This window comes from Electrophorus electricus, chromosome 9, assembly GCF_013358815.1.
Source record: "Electrophorus electricus isolate fEleEle1 chromosome 9, fEleEle1.pri, whole genome shotgun sequence".
Classification (NCBI taxonomy): domain Eukaryota; kingdom Metazoa; phylum Chordata; class Actinopteri; order Gymnotiformes; family Gymnotidae; genus Electrophorus; species Electrophorus electricus.
The window spans coordinates 8,502,779-8,522,538 of NC_049543.1; the positions used below are offsets into that span (position 1 = coordinate 8,502,779).

General features: G+C 43.6%; 1 protein-coding gene across 7 annotated transcripts in view; it reads left to right on the plus strand.

Moving 5' to 3' along the window:
• Positions 1-19,760, plus strand: part of kank1a (KN motif and ankyrin repeat domains 1a) — a 42,949-nt gene that overhangs the window by 18,513 nt on the left and 4,676 nt on the right. Inside the window, exons 1-5 of one of the 7 annotated variants that reach the window (XM_027029223.2) lie at positions 1,388-1,645; positions 5,346-5,394; positions 14,219-16,882; positions 18,349-18,495; positions 19,650-19,749. In XM_027029223.2, the coding sequence (XP_026885024.2) occupies positions 5,367-5,394; positions 14,219-16,882; positions 18,349-18,495; positions 19,650-19,749 (2,939 nt within the window). In that variant the 5' untranslated portion in view covers positions 1,388-1,645; positions 5,346-5,366. Of the gene's footprint in view, positions 1-1,387; positions 1,646-4,594; positions 4,721-5,345; positions 5,395-7,089; positions 7,213-14,218; positions 16,883-18,348; positions 18,496-19,649; positions 19,750-19,760 lie in introns of those variants that run through there. The other 6 variants (XM_027029239.2, XM_027029209.2, XM_027029231.2 and 3 more) reach the window with 6 other exon arrangements.

A 19,760-nucleotide genomic window follows, 5' to 3' on the forward strand; every position in this document is an offset into this window, starting at 1 on the left:
TACAAATTAACACGTTAATCTTTGGTTGTTTTTATTTAGTTTTGATGCATTGCTGAAAAATGGATTTAGTGGCTTTCAAGTTAGAGTAGAGCTAGAATGCAAAAGCAAACATCAGGCTTAATTCTTTTCCCTGTGTTAAGATTCTTCTCTACAACAGGTATATTGTATGAATGGACAGGTAGCTGGTCTGTGCTTTGGCTCAAACGGTATGCTGATGAGTTATTGCCTCTAGATGGCAGTGTTGTCCGAGAATAGCCAGCCAAATTTGAAAAAGCAGTCCACTCAAATGAACCTTTTGCTGTCTGCCAACATACTTTACTCCTGGGATATCAGCCCTGCATAGCATCAGACAACTTAATTCACCCTATGGCTCTTAAATTCTCACTACATTGTGGATAATGGTTGTACCCTAATCAACACGCCATATTTCAGTTAGACTTGAATGGCAAAATAAGGTCATTTTGGCTCTGTCTCTTCACTCTGTTGGAAAAGAGCGTGAGGGAGAGGGACAGAGAGAAAGAGAAGGTCCATCTTTTGCTGAGAGAAGACATGTACTGCTGTAGCTTCTACGCATTCTTTCCTCTGACAGGTTGGTGCATCTTCAAAGGAATCTATCTGGAGTATGGGTTGGAAGTCTAGCATAAATGCTTTTACTCTCATCCTCCTTGTGTCTTAAAGCTGCCCTGTCCGACAGAATCACAATAATTTCTTCAAGGCATAGCTCTGGGAATTTTTTTTTAAAGTGGCTTTTTCTTGTCATCTAAGCTTGTAATTAAGCTGAACTAGACCATCAGTGTGCTTCTCTGGAGAACTTTAAGTTTTGCGTTCTTTGGGATTTGAAGCTGTCCTGCTCTGAGTGCTGAGTTCTTTAGACACACATGCGTTTGTGTGTTTGCCTGCTTTATAGTTTTAGCCCTTCAAACAGATAAACCATGTATCTTAATTAGTGGCTGGAGGTGGGGATTCCAAACCAGTGCTCTAATCCTCAGCCATTGGGTCCTGGATATTACTGCAAACACACACAATAACTCCTTCTAAAACTTAAAAAAAAACAAAAAACAAAAAAAAAAACTTTTCTTTTCCTGTCACATTAGATTAGGTTGTAGCTGCCTTCGGTTAAAGTGTGTGTGTGTGTGGGTGTTATTATTTACTTTAACTAAGAGTACACACGTTGCCCTGCTGTGCTTTAAGTGCTAGCTCAAGCATTTGTGAAGCCCAGGAACAGGATCATTCTGATGTACAAGTGATTGGCCACTTGACTGATAAACACACTCTTTGCCTACACTTGGATATATTTAAAGACTTGCCCCAAGGGAACCATTTATGGCTAATATGTCTGGGCATGGCAGTGATAATGCCAGAAATAGGCTTTACAGTGCTTCTGATTCTGCTTTGCATGACCATGGCTATGATTAAGTTGTTTTCTCCTCATGGCTCAAATGGATGTGTATATTTAGCTGACTCAAGTTGGGGTCGAGTCCACTTTGTGAAGCCCATCCACTTCACTTCAAAGGTTTAAGGCAGCCTTGTGTGCACGCTGACCTTGGTGTGGAAGAGCTTCAAGGTTGACGCAGGTCTGCGTTCTCCAACAAGTAGATGTCGGCCGACTCGGGTACCACTAGTGCGTGTTCCTCCAACGAGTCAGGTAGCGTATTGTATTTTTTGAAGGTATTGGGATGTTTTGTTGCTTTAAAAAAGAAGCCGTTATGATTTAAGGCCACAGTAGTGCCTTTCTTATAGAGGCGCTTTGCTGCACAGTTTTTATTCAGTAGACTGGTGGTTTGCTAGCCACCTTGATTAGTGGGAAGAACAGCAAGATGTAATGAATTTCAGGCTTTAGACCTAATACTTTGCTATGTCCTGAGATTTGGCATCTGCTCAAAAATTGTCTCGCCTTGCTTAGAGTCAACACGCTTATGCTGTAGTAATTGTTAGGGCTTTTGAGCTTAAAGAACCTTCTAGGGCTTCAGTGGAGAGGAGGTAATTCAGGGCAGAATAAGGAGAGAAGAAAGGCACAATGGAGGGGGAGAAACTCTCCTTTGCTTCTGGTACCTCAGTTTTCTCTTTTTCACTTGTCGGGATAATTATCACTTTGAAGCTGGATTTGGAAGGAGGTCAGTGCAGGGGGAGTGGGGATTGGGGACGAGGGGTGTTTCGCATGGTTGCTGTGGTGATAAAAGCATGGTTGTTACTCCGGAGCTCTGGCCTGGGTCGGGCCTCGACTGCCAAAGAAAGGTTAACATAAACGCACAGGTGTGCGTGCCCCCCCCCCCCCTCTCGATTTTTGAAGTTCTTCGGCCCCTGCTCCCTTGGACAAGGGGGAGATGGTTTTAATGAAGTCCAGCTGCCCGTTTTCACAGCCGAGCGGCTGCCGGTCAGTCCGTGCCTGCCTCGCTTTCATAAACAATGGAAGGGTAGCGTCTGACGCGGAGGAAAGGGCGGTGTTTATATGTAAACATCAAACATGCTCTTTCCACCACTGAAACAATGATGCAAGCTATAAAATCAGTGATAGAAGATTTCCAGGCAAACCTTTTTCACAGTGGCCACAAACGAAAAAGGCTTTTCAGCAAGTAGCTGAGAATAATTAAGAAGTAGCATTGATGTGGTAAAATGTGTCGTAATGATGTAATTGTGGTTTTGGATGCCACATACCAGTGGCCCTTTTGGATGTCCATCCGTATTTGTATTTCCTCTGGGCTTATGATTGCTCTGATCACAAGTCCTTTGGGCTTTGTGTCATTCACTCGGAACACCTGGAACGTCCATGCTCCGTGCCAATAACGGACCTGCAGTGCCACCCCCGTGCAAGAACTAGAAGATGAAACAGAACGGTTGCATTTTTTGTAAGTGAGGAGCTCTCAAACCTCTCCCACCCTGTCCAGGGGTTTTCACTTTATTCCCAGCCATCTCAGCCTCCATGTCGGGATAGCTGAAATAGCTGGTCATGCTACTTTGCTCACGTAAGTGTTTATACCTTGACATCTTGACAGTGCGAAGTGCAATTATCCAGCCCAGGAGGCCCGTGTTCTTTGAAGATTGACATGGAGAAATGTGCTCCCCAGAGACTTGCAGAGCAACTTGATCCCTGGTGAAGTCTCATCTGAATTAACTACAGGGCTTGATATGCCCGTGTGAGTTCTGATGTGGGTGCAGTGCTGCTGACTTGTAGCCAATCTGGGAGGAGGGACAGGAAAATCAGGGTGTTTCACTTACATAAAGGACATTGTATATACACCGTACATTGCTTTCAGATGATTTTTACCCACGGGCTCTTTCAAGTCTGACATTTCAGCTTTGCTGCCTAAGGCGGTGAATCATGAGGAAAGTTTTATGGAGAGACAGTGATTGTAAAGTACTTGTTCAACGTATTCAAATTTTTTTGTAGTGACATTCTTCTTTGAGTCACGTAAAAAACAAAGTACAGACGTTGCAAAACCTGCCCCAATTTAGACAACACAAATCTGGGTGGGGGTGTGCGTGCTTTTAATTTTCTACTCAGCCTCTCTCATGAGCACGCCAGCAGTAGCAGCCCTGCGTGACGAACAAGCTATGACAGTGAAGAGCCAAAAGAAACTATTGCAAGAATGCCTCTGCCTCTGTATTCGCACATAAATTTCCCTAGTGCTTCTTTGAGAGAATTGCACCCCTGGCATGCGAGTATCCACTGTGCTCGTGCACTCATGATTCGTGAAGCAGTACAATCCCCCATCCCCCCCCACTCTTCTCCTACACACCGCTGCACGATTCTTGCACCTGCCAGGGCGGGTTTGTCTGGTGATCCCACCACTATCCCACCAGCTCGCCTTCAGCTCTCTGGAGACATGGCCTGTGCTAGGGGCCCCCGCTAGCATACTTCCACCTCGATGTACCATCCTAGCACACCAGCGTCACGTGGTGATTATCTCAGCGTCATGCTTTGCTGCACTCAGGCTGGAATGAATTTGGTCTCCCACAGACCACCATCTACTTTATCAAAATAAACATTTAATTTTAGTAGTATGTCAAGATGCCATTACTTAGATTTTAGTCTTTGTTTTATATAAAATTGACAAATTAGAAGAATTTTTTTTACTGTCTTCCTTTGCTTTTCGTAGATGTCTGTAATAATGTTGGAATAGTTGAGCACCTGGTCCCTGACCAGAAGCAGCACCCACTGACAGTCTGAGGCATTCTGTGACATCCACTCACTGAGGCTCCTGCGATAGAAGGGAACGGGGTATCCTGGGACAGAACTGCGAACCTTCTCATAGTCAAGTCTGAACTCAGCCACTGTTGCTCTTTTGTGAGAGAGGTGTTGTTCATGTAGGTGTGTTCGGGGTGTGACCTTGCATTTGCAGAGATTCACAAACTTTCCAGCAGTGACTTGGGTTGTACAGGTGATGATCAGTCTGAATCTTCTAAACAATGAGCACACCTTCAGCATTGGTCGAGTCCAACTTTCTGCTTTGCCCTTAATGTTGGTCTAGTAGGCTCTTGTCTGGTTCTTGTACCGGGAGTGGGTGGCGGGGGTTTGTTGGCTGAAGACTGCCGAAGTGTGTGCCGATCTGTCCAGCCTGGATGCATCATTTCCTGATATAGGACCGAGATCATGTCACTGTCATCCGAGCAGCTTGGCTAATCCTGGCAGTGACACATAAGGGATTGCTTTAGGTAGGTTTGTGGACAGACTGCACCTACCTGTTGCAGAACAGGAGGAATTATAGAATGAAAAAGAAAGGTAGGTACATGTTGCTCTGTGTGTGGGATTTAAAAGAATGCCATATTGTAAATCGTTACAGCCTGTGATTTGTCTAATTTGGTTTAATGCAAAGGGGTGAATAGGGCCTTTTCAGTCATCTTTTTTAGACTAGAAAGGATTACTAGTTTTAAATCCCCACAGACATACATTGTAACTAAGTTCAGGGCTAGACTTAAAATGGGTCCAGATTAAATGTCCAGAAAACCCAGCCTTCATAGTTTAACTTTTTTTATGTAACAGATTTTGTATTTCTGGAAGACCTTAGTTTTAAAATAATCATCAGTTTTGAGTTGAAAATACCACATGACATTTTGTAGTTCTCATATTCAAAGTTAGATCTTTCAGTATAAAGTTCCCTCTCTTTCTACCTTCCAAAGCCCTGCACTGGCAGGTTATTTTACATTAATAAATTCACCTTTAAACTCTAAGTTAATAAAGTAATGAAATTTATTTGTGTTGCAAGATTTTTCTTTAACTTGCATTCTAGCTTAGACCCTGTTATTATGATTATTTTCATGATTCCTGTAAACTTGTTGGAGAGTGACAGTTGCATTTTAAAGCGCTCTCTCTCTCTCTCCTCCACCCCTTCCCCCCAACACCACAGCCAGCTCAACACTTCTGAGTCATGGAGTGTGAGACCCTGGAGATTTCTGGTCAGTTTTTACTGCGGAGCATCTGGTGTATTGCATGGCTGCCTGACCACGCCGTTCCTTATCCTGCAGCCCACTGCCTGAATGGGGCATGTTTGGCAGAAAGTAGAAGTGTGTTGGGGCACAAAGAGTGGTGGGGGTTGTCAAGGGGGTGTCATGCAACCCCCCACCCCCCCAACATATGGAAACCAGTGCTTCTGATGTGTTTCAAGGACACGTCTTGGTTCGTAAAGCTGCAGGGTGTAGCTCACACAATTTTGCTCTTTGTCATTACATCATCTCTGTGCTTTTTTCTAAATTATTTTATTTTATTTTTCAAAATGTTTTAATTATTTTATTTTTTTTGCTGGTAACAGTTTTTTTGCCTGATCTTTGCATGTTGTGTGCATTGTCCACATTTGACACTTGAGGACCACCTTCCGGTACTTTTTAAAAACTGTTAGGTACAGGCAGTATTTCTCCGAAGTGTTCTTTAGAGAACATGATCTCATGGCCTCCCTCTGCTCCTTCTGCTCCCTGTTCTTCCTTCGGGAATGTATGAGGCAGACCATGCTACGAGCTCAACCTCTATCTGCCCCGCACATTTCTGCGTCGCCACCGCAGTTTAAGCAGTCCTGCCGAGCCACTGCTCCGTTCCTCGTCATCCACATTTCCAGTTACCCATGGACTTTGGCAGTTGAGTGGATGGTCGTGATCAGCATCAGGCGGTTGGAGAGCTTCATGCAGCTCCCAGATTGGTTGGATTCATGTCAGCCTCACTCCCCTTGTTTATTTTCACAAGTGAGATAAAATAGCTGTTGAGTTGGCTTGGAACGGAAAGCTAGTTGCCCCACATCTTGGAGTGTGTATTTTACCTCATTATTTTCAAAGTTCAACACATTTATTTGCAGTTGCCGGTTTAAAAAGCTGCCCTCTTTCATTGCTGAGCACTTAAAAGGCAAAGAAGGCTCTACTGTACTCACTTGTGAGGCTACCACTGACCAAGCTCCTCCATACATACGACGCTGGGTCTCTGTGTAAGCAAACACAGCATCAGAAAGGTGCTGAATGGAATTGTTTGTGTCTGCTAGATTGGACTGAAACGTTTCATGGTTCAAAGGTCATTAGTTTTGTAAAGAGGAACATTGATTTTTTTTTTTTGGGGGGGGGGGGGGGGGGGGGGGGGTATAGATTTCTCCCTTGTCCATAAAAAAAAAATGTTCCATTAAAAAATTAATTCAACATATTTATCTTTTTTTGACCTTCAGAAATACATTTTGAAAACAAAAATAAATGAGGATACTAAATAAGAAGAATTGGGAATAGTGGCAGCTGTGTTTGGATGGTGTGAGTGTTTTACACAAAGCAGCATTAATAACAAAAAACATCAGAAGAACTTTGACAGGTGTTTACACATAACAAGTGTTTGTGCTTAAACGTGTGCCTTATCAGTGTTGTGCTTTGACTCAGATTTGTTCCCTGAGTTCTGCCTTGATTTGCCTTGTGGTTAAACGTACATGCTGTAAAGGGTGAAGGGCCCACTCTTTTCTTAAAAACAACAGACTAAAAGCATGCCAAGTACTGACACTGATTCTGTTCCAACGTGTAAAAGCATTGTGAGACTTTGGCCTCATCTGCTAATGGCAACTGAAGTGAGCTCGGCATGATCTTTTACCCCCTTGCTTTTTGTGTGTGTGTGTGTGTGTGTCCTGTTGGCAGGTTGCATGCTACACTGGATTTGCTGCATGGCCTTTGCATGATCCCGTTCTGCACCTGCGTGGGCTTAAGAGTGTCCTGCTGCAGCCATGTCCCAGACCGCGCATCTTAATGGAAACAACGCAGGTAATGCCCCTTCCCCCTCAAAACAGTACCTTCATCTTCTGTTCCGCAGTGCTGGATGGAGACCTAAAACACATACGGTTCATCACACAGCCTCTGTAACTAAAAAGGAGTTGTGCTGAGGGGTCAAACTCCAGGGGTATCTGTATGCCTTTATTATGATTCAGAATAGCCTCAACACTACATTTCAAAAAGGCTGTGTGTCAGTCACATGACCCAGTATAAACAGTGCTCTTTGCAGCACTGGTGCTTTTTGAGGGCAATCAAAACCAGCTTCTGAAGATCTTTTTAAAGGATTGTTGTTGTTGTTGTTGTTGTTGTTGTTTTATCTCACTGTTCCTTGATCCATTCCTTGGCGCCAGGAATCTTGAATGATTGGAATGTTGATTAAGTGGGTCGTTGCGAGAGGTAGATAAACTTGCTTGTGTGGCAAATTGATCACATTTGGGTGTCTTCCATGCGACAGTCAGGTGATGAACATATGATGATTAGTGAGTCAATAAATCAAATGCATGAAACAAACAAAAGCAGGTTTAATGCCATCACTCGCATTAAGCTTTGATACTTCGCTTCGCACTGCCGAGTGACAGGTCAGTGCCAAAGACCAGTGGAATAATTCATCCAGTGCTATTCTTGGAGACATGGTACAGCAATGCTAATAGTTTCGTAGCTCCAGACATGAGTATTGGAATTTCTTCACAGCAATAATGAATTCAATAATGAATACTGAACAGTGCTGCTGCCTGTGCTCTGTAAATGGTGGCAAAAGTAAGTCTTGTTCAGAACAGCACTGCGCAAAATGTAACAAACATTTAACAAATGATGATGTATTTTCAGCCCAGCACGGTCAGAATTAATTCTGGCTAGCCCACAAATGGGTTTAAGCAGGTTTGGACACTCCATGTATGAAGTTCATCTGCATGGAGCGCGTGCTTGAATGTGACAGAGGTGGGGTTTCTTGCAGTGTTGCGCTAAGTGCACGTTGGCCACTGTGCCCAGTCCTGTGCTCATACCTGCGCCTCCTAACATTCCACCACCCACTGCTCGCACGAAAGAAAAAACCAAGAGAAAGGACACCAGAAATATGTCATCTTGAGCCCAACCTCCTTTGACCTTTTGTACAAAGACTTGAGTGATTATTTGCATAGTACCCTATGCACAACACACATAGTACACCAAGTATGATGGGGTTTTTTTTTTGTTTTGCTCATATCCAGTTTACCAAAATATACATTTGCAATAGTGCATTTGTATGTGGATGAGCCACAGATATGATGGGTTGTCCTTATCATCTTTTTTAATAATAAAAAAAAACAACTCAATAGATACTGCTTTAGCGATGCCAACTGTGAATCTAACTAACTGAATCTTGAGTGTATACGAAAAGGAGAGTGAGTTGCTCACTTTATAGATTTTTCTATATCGCGTTCCTTTTTCTTGATTAAGAGGCTTGACCAGCATATTTGTATTGGCAGTGAGCTTTGAAGGCGCTTCAGCAGCAAACCAGTTTTCCACCATTTTTGCATGTAGCCAGTATGCACAGTTGTCATAGTTACAAACAGGCATTGTTTGTTTTGCTTTTAACATATGGCATTCACACAGTTTCATTTGTAGCCATTCTAGCCATCCGCAACCATTTATAGTCTCCTCCCGTTAGTTTCCCAACTGCTATGTCACAGCTAATGTTTCTAAGGCTATTTACCCTGATCTCAACCCCAAAGCCATCAAGTAAGGTCTAGTCATCATCCCAAACCTGGTCCACAGTGTCTGCCGCTGTCTCTTGGGTGTTTCCAGGCCATCGAATGTGCTACACTACACTTTTACTGCCAAGGCCTGTAAGTGCTTTAGTTGCTACCTTATGGTCAGCTCCATGCACAAGGGAACGGGGTAATGACTCACCCCTGCCACTGAGTGACATGTCTTACAAAAGCTTAGTGGACTTTTCACATCCTTGCTTTCCTGAATGTCTGGTTTGGCTCTTGTTGGTATTGGCCGGGCCGGCGCTGGTCCTGGAAGTGCTGTGATCCCACATCGTGTTTAAACACGATGGGCCGAACGTCCTCCCCCGCTGCGCACCACTTTTTTTGGTCCACTTCCTGCACCCCCGGTCCTATTCTTGGGTGACCGTGGCTGTGTCAGTTATTGTTGTGCAATACAGCCTGCTTGTTTGTTCCCGAGGTCTCAGGATTATGCGGATTCCCGTGGCAGTTAAACGTCGGCGGGGTGACGTGGTTTCCCTGGGCTGGGTCAGGAAATACCAGGCCAGCTGGAGGGAAAAAAGGGCCCCTGTATTGGTGTGTGTGTATGTGTGTGTGTGTGTGCGTGTGTGTGTGCGCGTGCACGTGGGCGTGTGCGTGTGTGTTTGTGTGTGTGTGTGTGCGTGTGTGTGTGTGTGTGTGTGTGTGTGTGTGCGCATGCGCGCGTGTGGGTGTGTGTGGGTGTGTGCGTGCGTGCTTGCCTGCCTGCCTCGGTGGTAACCGGCAACACCAGTGCTTCTCCAGAACTTGTCACTAAATGGAGTATTATATTCATTGCCGTGTGGATTCAGTGGTGGGTGAATAGGAGAGGGTGGTCTAACTGAATGCGCTTCTGTTCTGATTACTGTGGTATCATGCTGTGCAGAGCTCTTTAGCTTTTGGGAATAAATGGGAGTGCTTATGGCTAATAGGAATCAAAACTGTAGCACATTTTTCTTTTGAATACATTGTCTTATAGCCTTAGTTGGTGTTGGAAATTTGTAATCAGCAAATCTAACCCCCAGACTTTCAGGTGTCACTTTGCTGTTTGGTCTGAAGTTGGATTAGATAGATAAACAGATTAAACTATTTGTTTTATCCATGTTTTATTATATAGGTTGGTCAGTATAGATCCTTGAGTTTCATGTTTCTTTTATGTTTAAACTGCTTTGTTCTTGGTTTATTTCACATATTGAAAAGTTTAAAGAAAAGAAACCTGAGAGTTTGTTTTTCCACTGTGACATACCATCCTTTCTAACACTGTCCTGCACCAGCTACACAAATCAGAGGTGTCTGAATTATTTATGGACATGATCCGTTTTAAAGTGCAACAAGCATTGTGGTCTTTGTAGTCCATTTTAAACTGAAGCTTGGGGTTTGCTCAAATAAACTGCCGGTTGCTTTTCAGTTCAGAGGAAACTTCACATTCACTTCAGTTCATTGCTGATTTACAGAGGTAGTGTGGACTGATGGAATTTGGGATTGTGGCATTTTAAGTGTAAGGGAGTTTTTCTCTCAGGATCTTTTGATGTTTGTTTTTGAGGCCAGAAAGTTAAAAAGCAAAACTAGTAAGCTCTTTTCCTAATCTGTTCACATCATGATATTATTTAACTTGTCCCACATATCATGAGGGTCTTAGGTGTGAAGTGCCAAGTTCAAGAAGCCTCTTAAACAGTGTTTGCAGTTGTAAAATGAGCTGGCATGTGGTGATTTCTCCCACATCGTGAAAGAAACAGGTCTGTCTGTGCTTTGTTTTCATTGCAAACATTTGGCAGATTCCACTGCCCAAGGTGACATAGGAGCTCTTTGAGTCTTTGCTGTGTGTACCGGGGACTTGGTCTGCAGAGAAATAGCATTTTGGTCTGTAGTGTGAGAGAAGATCATTGTCAATAGAATTAAAAGTACCAGTTTCTGAACACAAAGAAACATGTAGTTCAGATGTACTCATGAGAGTGGCTATAGTTCAATACCTACAGTAGCATAGATTTATAGGTAAAAAAGGATCCAAGGTGTCTAGCTGCATTTCATTCCCATTCTTTAGACGTTTTCACTTGAGGCAGGCAAAACGGAGGCAGTGAAAGTGGCATGTGATAGGTGGAGGTTGCCTGCCAATGGCGAGCTGAGCTGAAGTGTTTCCCCTTATGGCAAAGGCTGAGTGTGTGCTCGGTAGTGTATCATCCTAGCCCTAGTCTGGCTCCACTGTGTCTCTTCCTGTTTCTGTGTGCTGTGCAAAGAAACGGAGAATGCAGTCTCGGACACTAAGGCTAACTCTTTATTTTTGTCTGTTTATTGCTCTCCACTAATGTTGCAGCTGGGCAGTTGTAACTACTCGCAGGTTCTAGCCAACACCAGTCACACCCTCCTACTTGGTAACAAAACCTTAAGGAAAACATAAGCATACCAGTGTGTTTGAATGGCTCCTACATAAACATGGTTTGCTCGTCCTGCAGTAAAGACTCTTCTCCAGTGACAGTAAAACATCTCAGACCTTGCTCAAAACTAGCAGGAATTTACCCAAACCATCTCCCCCCCCCCCCCCCCCCCCCCACCTATGATTACACCTTAGGGCTTAACTAGGTTGAAGAAAAATCCTTTAAAGAGGTCAGGGCTCGGCATAGTCCCACTGGGTAGTTCCTGTTTTTGTGTGTCTCCTGCTGGAACTGTTTTGAGTTCTTGAGCTTGCTAACGGTATTGTCCTGATGTTGGTGTCCACCCACATGGGGCTGTCAGACCTCTTTAGGCTAAAAGGCCTCTAAATTTGTTCACAAACAACTCAATGATGACACAATCGTGCCGCTCGGTCTGGTGTGTTTGTTCATCCAGATGGAGCTATCTTCGGGGTCAGCTTTGTCTGAAAGCCTATTGGCTGAAATTGCTCCATTACTTGTACTTTAGCCAATGACCTTCAAACAGGCAGTTAGGCATATTCCTTGTCAAAGGAACTGTGCCTTTACTTGAAGCAACCTATTCAGGAAACTTCGACCAAGAATAAACAGGTGAGGATAAAATGACAAACGCATTTTAAATAAGCTGGTAAACAAGTACTGCCTTTTTTAATTTGGATTCTTGCACTGATTCATCATGTAAAATCCGAAGCAGCATAGATTCTGTGCATCCCCCCCCCCCCAATCTAAAATACTAAGGTGGTAGTTAAAATGTTTACCAGACATGCATGTGTTTTAAATTGCTGCTAGTGGTCATTCATTCGTTTTTATACTGACTGTATTTACATTTACTTTGTAAGATTCTACTGGTAGAAACTAAGGAAAGAAATTTGTTCGAACAATTTGTTCATTGAATTACTGTTTACATCTTGCATGTCCCAGAGGAGAGACTAAAAAGAGGTTCCTGTCTGTCAGTCGCCACTGGCTCGTGTAATTCGAGACCGGACAAGGCGACAACGGATTATTCTTGTCTCGCCTGTTCCTTTTATTGGCTCCAATTCTGGTGCTCCGTCTGTGTGGCAGGTCTGTATACGGTGAGGTCAGAGCTCATCTGCCCATGCTGCTGGTACTTTGTACCACACTGTCCTGTGTCAGTCTCTGGTGTTGTCATTGTAGTCACCTAACAAGCTAGGAGTGCAACACATGAACTGTAAAATGTTTCTTGTCTTGGGGGGCTAAACAGCCTTTGTGCCACGTAATTTAAAAATATTTAAAAGAAAATATAGGGTATTTGAGAGGATTGAAAGAAAACTGGATATAGGCTTTTAATGTGGTACAATTGATAAGAAAATTCACTACAAATGAATTGTATGAATTGTCTTTTTTTTAAATGTTTTTTTATTTTTTTGTGTATCTAGATGATTTTGTATTTGTTAGTGTGACAGAAAAAAAATGCCTGAAATGATGTCCTGAAAAATAGTTTCCCTGTTTGAGCAGTGGCTTTGAAGCATTTTAAAGAAATCTTTCACAATAAGCAGAGGCAGAAGGAAGAGTGAAAGTGGCACGTGATTGGTGGAGACAGCCAGCCTATGGCAAGCTGAGCTAAACTTGGCTAGGTTTACACCAATAGTGGAATTTTTCCCCTTATGGGGTGAAGGTTGAGAAAGTTCTCAATGCGCGAGAGAGCCTTCTTGCAGCTTGTTCTGCTTCCTAACATCCGTTACAGCCTGCGAGAGGCTGTGGGGCTCTGAAGTAGGACTGCAGTTTAACATGCGGTAAGTCAGGCTTGAACAATAAGGGATTAGATAAGCAGAAGACTGCTTACCCGAATCCTTTCTTGGTGTGGAAGTATTTACTTTAGGAGCAAGCTTTGCTGATGATTCACAAATGGTGAAGACATGTAACATGTTTCTTTTAGGCAGTGCTTAGTAAGATGTGTTTTTATGTTTTGCAGTTTATATAAGCCATGGATGGTCTTTTTAAATGGTTTGAACAGTAGGTTGGCTCCTGAAGGGTCAATGTGCAACTTGTGGCAGGAACTTTCTGTTACTAGTGTGGAATTTCATATGTGATGAGCATTGTTGATTGATGGTCCTTGGCTACTATATGATAGAAAATGTTCATTTTTCCTCTGTCAATATGTTCCTTGTTTGCTGGGCGGTCAAAATTGAAGTATGCATGTTGCCAGCAATATTGTGCCAAAAGTAATTTTGGGCAGGGGAAAAATGTTTGTTCTCCATCTTTGCCCTTAACCCAACCCCCTGCTAATAAAAACATGGCCCCACATTATTATCTACTTCCATCTACAAATCCTATTCAGTCATCAACTCGGAACACTGGGAAAGTGTGAATCAGGCCTATGGCACACTTGGCTTTGTTAATGATGTATCTGTAATTGTAATTTTGCCTCTTCACAGTCTTGATTTGATTTCAGTTGATCAGATACTAATATATTTGTACCCGTTCAAGTAGAATGTGTTGGTCTGCTTCCACATTTTATTACTGGCATTTGTTGCAAGTGTTTGTTCATGTGTCAGTGGCTAATATGACAGTGTTTCCAATAAAATTTAACAGTCACTTTTAAGAGCGATAACCCATCTGTTTTTTTGGTTCATGGAAAACAGCATAAAAAGGATCAGTTGCAGTAATGGCTCACTTTTAGAGGAAGACTTCTTACACTTACAAAATGTTGGTCTGTGGTGCAAAATTAAAGAAATGTACTCCATTGAATCCATGGTCTATGTAAATGTATGTGTCCATGTAGTATATAGAAAATATTAGGAAATTTTGCCCATAAAACACATTAAACTACTTAGCAGTAAATATTGTACATAGAATTGTTTTATTTTTATCCGACAGTGCTGACTTTCTCTGTCTAATCCTCCACAGAAAAAGATGATGATGACAAGGAGTCTGAGGCTCCCTATTATTTGGAAACCCCATATGGTTATCAGCTAGACCTGGACTTCCTGAAGTATGTGGACGACATAGAAAGGGGAAACACCATCAAAAAGCTGAACATTCAACGTAAACCCAAACTGCCCAGGTCTGTGCCACCCCCTCAAAGTGGTGGTCAGACTGAGTGGACTTCAACAGACTCCTTGTCTTCCTCCAATAGCGATGAAAGCAAGCCGTCACCGGTGTTCTTCACAACTCGGAACAAGCTAGCCTCGCTGGGTCACAATGCCCAAGTCCAAGAGGCCCCTCAGGCCTTTTTGAACGTTCCCGAGGCCAAGCAGCAGCAGCAGCTGCCACCTCCACCTTCACCTCACCTCCCTCGCCACAACCCCCTGGTGGAGAAAACGCTGATGGAGACTCGGAGGCGGCTGGAACAGGAGCGGGTCCTCATGCAGCCACCGGTCGGTGAGCCGCCCCGCAGGCGCCTGGCCAGCTTCAGCGGAATGGGCTCCAGCAGCTCCCTGTCATCATACGGAGGCTCATATGGGCCGAGCCAGATCTCACCCAGTTCGAATTCTCTGCAGCACAATGGTCATTTGGCCAATGGTGAATACATTCTCTATATGACTTCCTCTATGGGCAGCTCCATACGTCACAGTCCACTCAACTCAGGCTTGACCACGCCAGTGACCAACATTAGCCCTTTGCACCTCCAGAATATCCGTGACCAGATGGTGGTGGCTCTCAAGCGCCTTAAAGAGCTTGAGGAGCAAGTGAAGACCATCCCAATCCTTCAAGTCAAGATCTCAGTCTTGCAGGAAGAAAAGAGACAGCTGGTGTCACAGATGAAAAACTCTAAATTAGCTGGGCAGGGCCAACTCGGGGGCTTCCGAAAGCGTTCCTACAGCGTTGGCAGTGCCGATCAGTACGAGCCAGTGGCACAGCTTCATTCAGGCTCAGAGTTGCATATTGATGAGGCAGAGAATGTGGAGCAGAGCTCCCAAAGGCTACGGGAGTTCCAGCAGTTGACCGCCGAGGTGCGGGCTTTGGAGCGGAATATCCAAGATAGCAGTGAGGAACCAGAACATGGATTATGCCAAATGCAACACAGTAGAAACCAAAATGTCTTACAAAGGCAGTGGAACTGCCAAAGCAAGTCCATTGGTGTTGGCGCAGATGAGAACATGAATGACATGGTGATCTACAGAAAGTCTCCAGGGTGGTGCAAGGATGTCTCTACAGGAACGGAGCAGGAAACAAGGAGCACAGGAGTTGGAGTGACCGAAGCTATGCTGGGCATTAGCACTGAGGCAGAGGCTGAAATAGAGCTGCAGCACCAGACTATTGAGAGCCTTAAAGAAAAGATCTACAGACTGGAGGTACAACTGAAGGAGACAACCCATGAGGTAGAGATGGGAAAACTCAAGCTGGAGCTTCAAGTGGCTGGCTCACGGAAGAAAACTGACAAGGGCTTGTTGGCAAGGCCTGAGATGTACAGCACTTCAGTGGAGGCCAAGGTCTCGACACAGAGTCAAGGGGTGGGGAACCATCATGAGTGTAGTGATGTCAGCATAAGTCATGTCCCACAGACACACACCATAGGTGTCTGTTGTCGACCCAACTTAAAGCATGTTGCTGTGGGTCCAGAGTTGCCAATGGAGAGGTGGGTTGTACAAGAACGTGTAGAGGTTCAGGATCAGTGTGTAGGAAAACAAGTGTTGATGTGCCACCAAAAAGTGGGGGTGGAAGAAAGTAAGTCTGAGGTGGGAGTCAACACTGAGATGACTGTGGAAAGTTTACAGCTTTATAAGACAGAGCCTGAACAGGAAAAGGAGCTCAGGTCCATTGGATGTGGAGAATGCTCAGTGGATGTAGTGGTTTGTCCCATTAAAGAGCTCCTGTGTAAGGGTACAGCAACGGACACTGTGAGGAAAATGGACTCAGCTGTGATGGTTTTGCCCATGGTGTTTTCGCAGCATACAAACACAGAAGTGAAGGCTGCAAGTAAATACACAAACACAGAGAGCACCATACTCACTGATTCCTGCACAATTACTCATCCAATCTCAAAAGACAAGCAAACGAGCACTATACCGTTGGAAACCCGCACAATTGCTGTTGGGGAAGGTCTTGTAAAAGACATCCAAACCACAGTAAAGGCCCGCTCCATTGCAGTGGGTACCACAGCATCAGGGGAGTCTATTGAGAAAATTACCTCATCTAAAACCAAAGAGAGTGGGATTGGCCATGCTAGTATAAATGAAAACTTTTTGGTGGGCCTCAAAACCCGCAACATTGCATGTGGACCCTCTCAACCCCTCAGCAAAACCCAGGAGAGGAGTGTGGCGACAGGACAAACAGAAGCTATGGAGGCACTGCCATCACAAGCAAAGGCTGGGACTGGGGTTGGCTTAGACCACTACATAGAAAGAGTTCAGAAGCTCCTTCAGGAGCAGCAGATGTTGCTGGCTGAAAACTACAGTGAGCTTGCGGATGCCTTCGGCCCACCTCAACAGTTCCAGTTCAGCTCCATTAACAGTGAGCTGGTAACCACTCTATCATCCATCAACTCTGTGATGATGTACGGTAGTGTTGAGGAACTCCACGATATGGACCTCAGGGGGCTGCAAATAGACTCTGGTAATGTCAGAACAGGTTAGCCATGTTTTTGTAACAAAAAAACCCCAACAACTTTGCAACTGTTTGTGATAGAATTGTATTGTTTTGCTCTTACTAAAATAATATCGTTTATTAAATGCCTGTTAAAATAGTTGCACATACATGCTGCGCAAAGTCGTCATGAACAAATACACTAAACATCTTTAACTTGTTTTTGTGTTATTCCCAGGCATTTTACGTGATGTATTTCCGCATTTTCCATTCATTTTGTATGCACAGTAATACACAGTATGTAAAAACCTATAGTAATATTACAAAATGACTTTAAGATGCCTTATTGGCTATGTTCACTGTGGATCTGTGCCAATCCAGATGCAAAAGAATGGACACCAGTTTTGCCCTAATATGCGGATTCAGTGCGAGGCTGTGATCTCAGGCTGTTTTTATTCTCTGTACACCAGTTCTTGTTTAGCAAGGAGAAGGAGTCGAGTTAGACGTGGAGTTCATCCTGTGCCTGTCCGTTCAGACTTAATAGGACCTGACAGGCCAAAGCTATCTCTGACCCTGAAACATGCACAGGGCGAGGGGCTTTGGCTATAAACCAACAATGAGCTCATCTTGTTAGGGAGGCAGAAGCGTGCATGCAGTACCTAATTGTTGTTGCTCCTGCTAATGCTGATTCATAGCGCTTCACTGTTATGTAATAGACAATAGAATTGTTTGGAGATAAGTCCAGCAAATGGAGAATAGCTGGTCCTATAGTTTTTTGTTTTGTTTTGTTTTGTTTTTTCAGATAAATTGAAAACATTTTTAAGATCCTATTTTTGTGAGCTATGCGGTATTTAGAATGTCCTGTAATCTTTTAAGATCGTGCTAAAAGCTGATAGCATTTTTCTAACACACAAATAATGGTATCATGATGCATGAGTTAACCGATTTAAACAAATATGACTAAAACCACATATGACTTGTGCATGACTCCTTTTTAAAAAAAATTATTTTTTAAATTTTATTTATTTATTTTTACTGGCAGTCATCAGTTGGCCTGAATCAATTTGTTTTCATGGTTCTTGTCCAAAACAATTAAATACAACTCTATTGATCTCTGGGATTGTTTGTGTGCCTCCCAGAGTAACACAAACATATCCCATTCCTCACAAGTTCCTGCCTGCCATTTGAAGAAAATTCCTTTTGAAGGCAAGACTGTCATTTGCGTATTAGACTGGAACAGACACACTTAGTTGGGGAGAAAAATGAGCCTTAGTAATTAAACTAGTGAATGTGGATGCAGTTCTGTCTTGACTTGCGTTTGCCTTTACCATGCTCTAGTGTAAATGTGTTTGCCAGTGTGGTAAAGAGATGGTCATATTAATTAATCTACATGTGCTTCACATTCTAAAATTCATGCAAATTTTTTAGTGTATAACTTTAATGAATTTGAAAAATGCCTCAAAATTGATCAGCTGTTTTGTGTTGCTTCCTTATCCTCTCACACAACGCAGCTCCTCTCTCCAGCGCGGCACCTCCTGCTTCTCTCCTCGGCTCAGATGCACACGAGAGCGTGTGCGGTGAGAGGGCTGCTGGCAATGAGCAGAGCACGGTGCCTCAGAAGAGCCGCATGGACCAGCAGATGTCCACTGCTCTGCGTGGTGAGCTCTCACATCATCAACACTGGTCAACCAGAGCAAATAAAACCGGCCCCCCTGGTCAGACCGAAGCTTGGTACTGGTAGTCATCATACCGTATGAAAGGCATTGTCTGTTGCTTTTGCTTGGATACAAGTCACTTATTTTTGTCTTTTTGTGTCTGCTTCAAGAAACAAAATAGCTGTATTATGGAGAGGCCTGAGTGACTTAGCCCCTGCTGCATGTTTGAGGAACAAACAACAGATTAGTGCACTAGACCTCAGCGCTCTGCTCTCACCTGTCAAAATAAAAGACACCTGGGTAATGACTACCTGCGCTGTATGCATATGCAGACAGGGAGAGAGGAGGCAGACAGGGTCTACATGTGCAGGGCATGTTCTGGCAGTTCACAGAACGCTTCTTTTTTCGGTCTCTGTGGAGAGAGGCGGAGGTCCTCTTTGGTATTTGGCACTGCAGAGTCTGTATTTAAAATGTTTGGGATAGCTTTGGGTTTGGGACAGGTTTCTATGCCTCACAGGAACAGTTTTTTTTTTGTTTTTTTTTTTAGATCTTGCGTTTGACTCTATAAGGCATTTTAGCTCCAAAACATTGTTGGTATTTCCTAAATAAAAACTTCAGGGAATTCAGGGACTCTGGTGCTTATTGTTTTGCCTTTCATAATTTCTGATATAAAATTTGTTTTTTTTTTATTGCTGTATTGTGAAGAATGGAACTTCCCAAATGTTTGTGTCCAAAAAGGTTGGCAAAGTGCAGCTTGTGTTCTTGATTAGTGGTTGCTGGTCTTTGGAAATGTTGAGGAAGCTCGCTCATTTCCCTGCAATCTCTGTAAAATTGTATGGCTCACTTTACATGCCAAGCAAGATTGTCAAGTGTTAACAGCTGGTTTGTATCAGATCCTGGTGTCAGCTTGTTTGGGTTGTTTCTGTCCACTTCAGCAGCAAGCAAAAGCTCCCGAGGCCTCCACCTTGTGGCCTAGTGAAAACCTGGTTCAAAGGCTGGCTACTTTTTTCATACAATGTGTAGATATCATAATGGAACATGAGGTTCTCTGAAAAAGCTGCCGGTTGGAAAGATGTCATTCTATTTAACAGATTGTTTCATAACAGGAAAAACAAATGCATGAAAGGCTGAGTTGATCGATTTTACTTTCTTTGCAGGTGGTCAGAACACTCTAAAATCCATCATGAAGAAAAAAGATGGACACCAGGGCACCAACGGCACCAAAAAGAACCTGCAGTTTGTTGGTGTGAATGGAGGGTAGGAGTTTA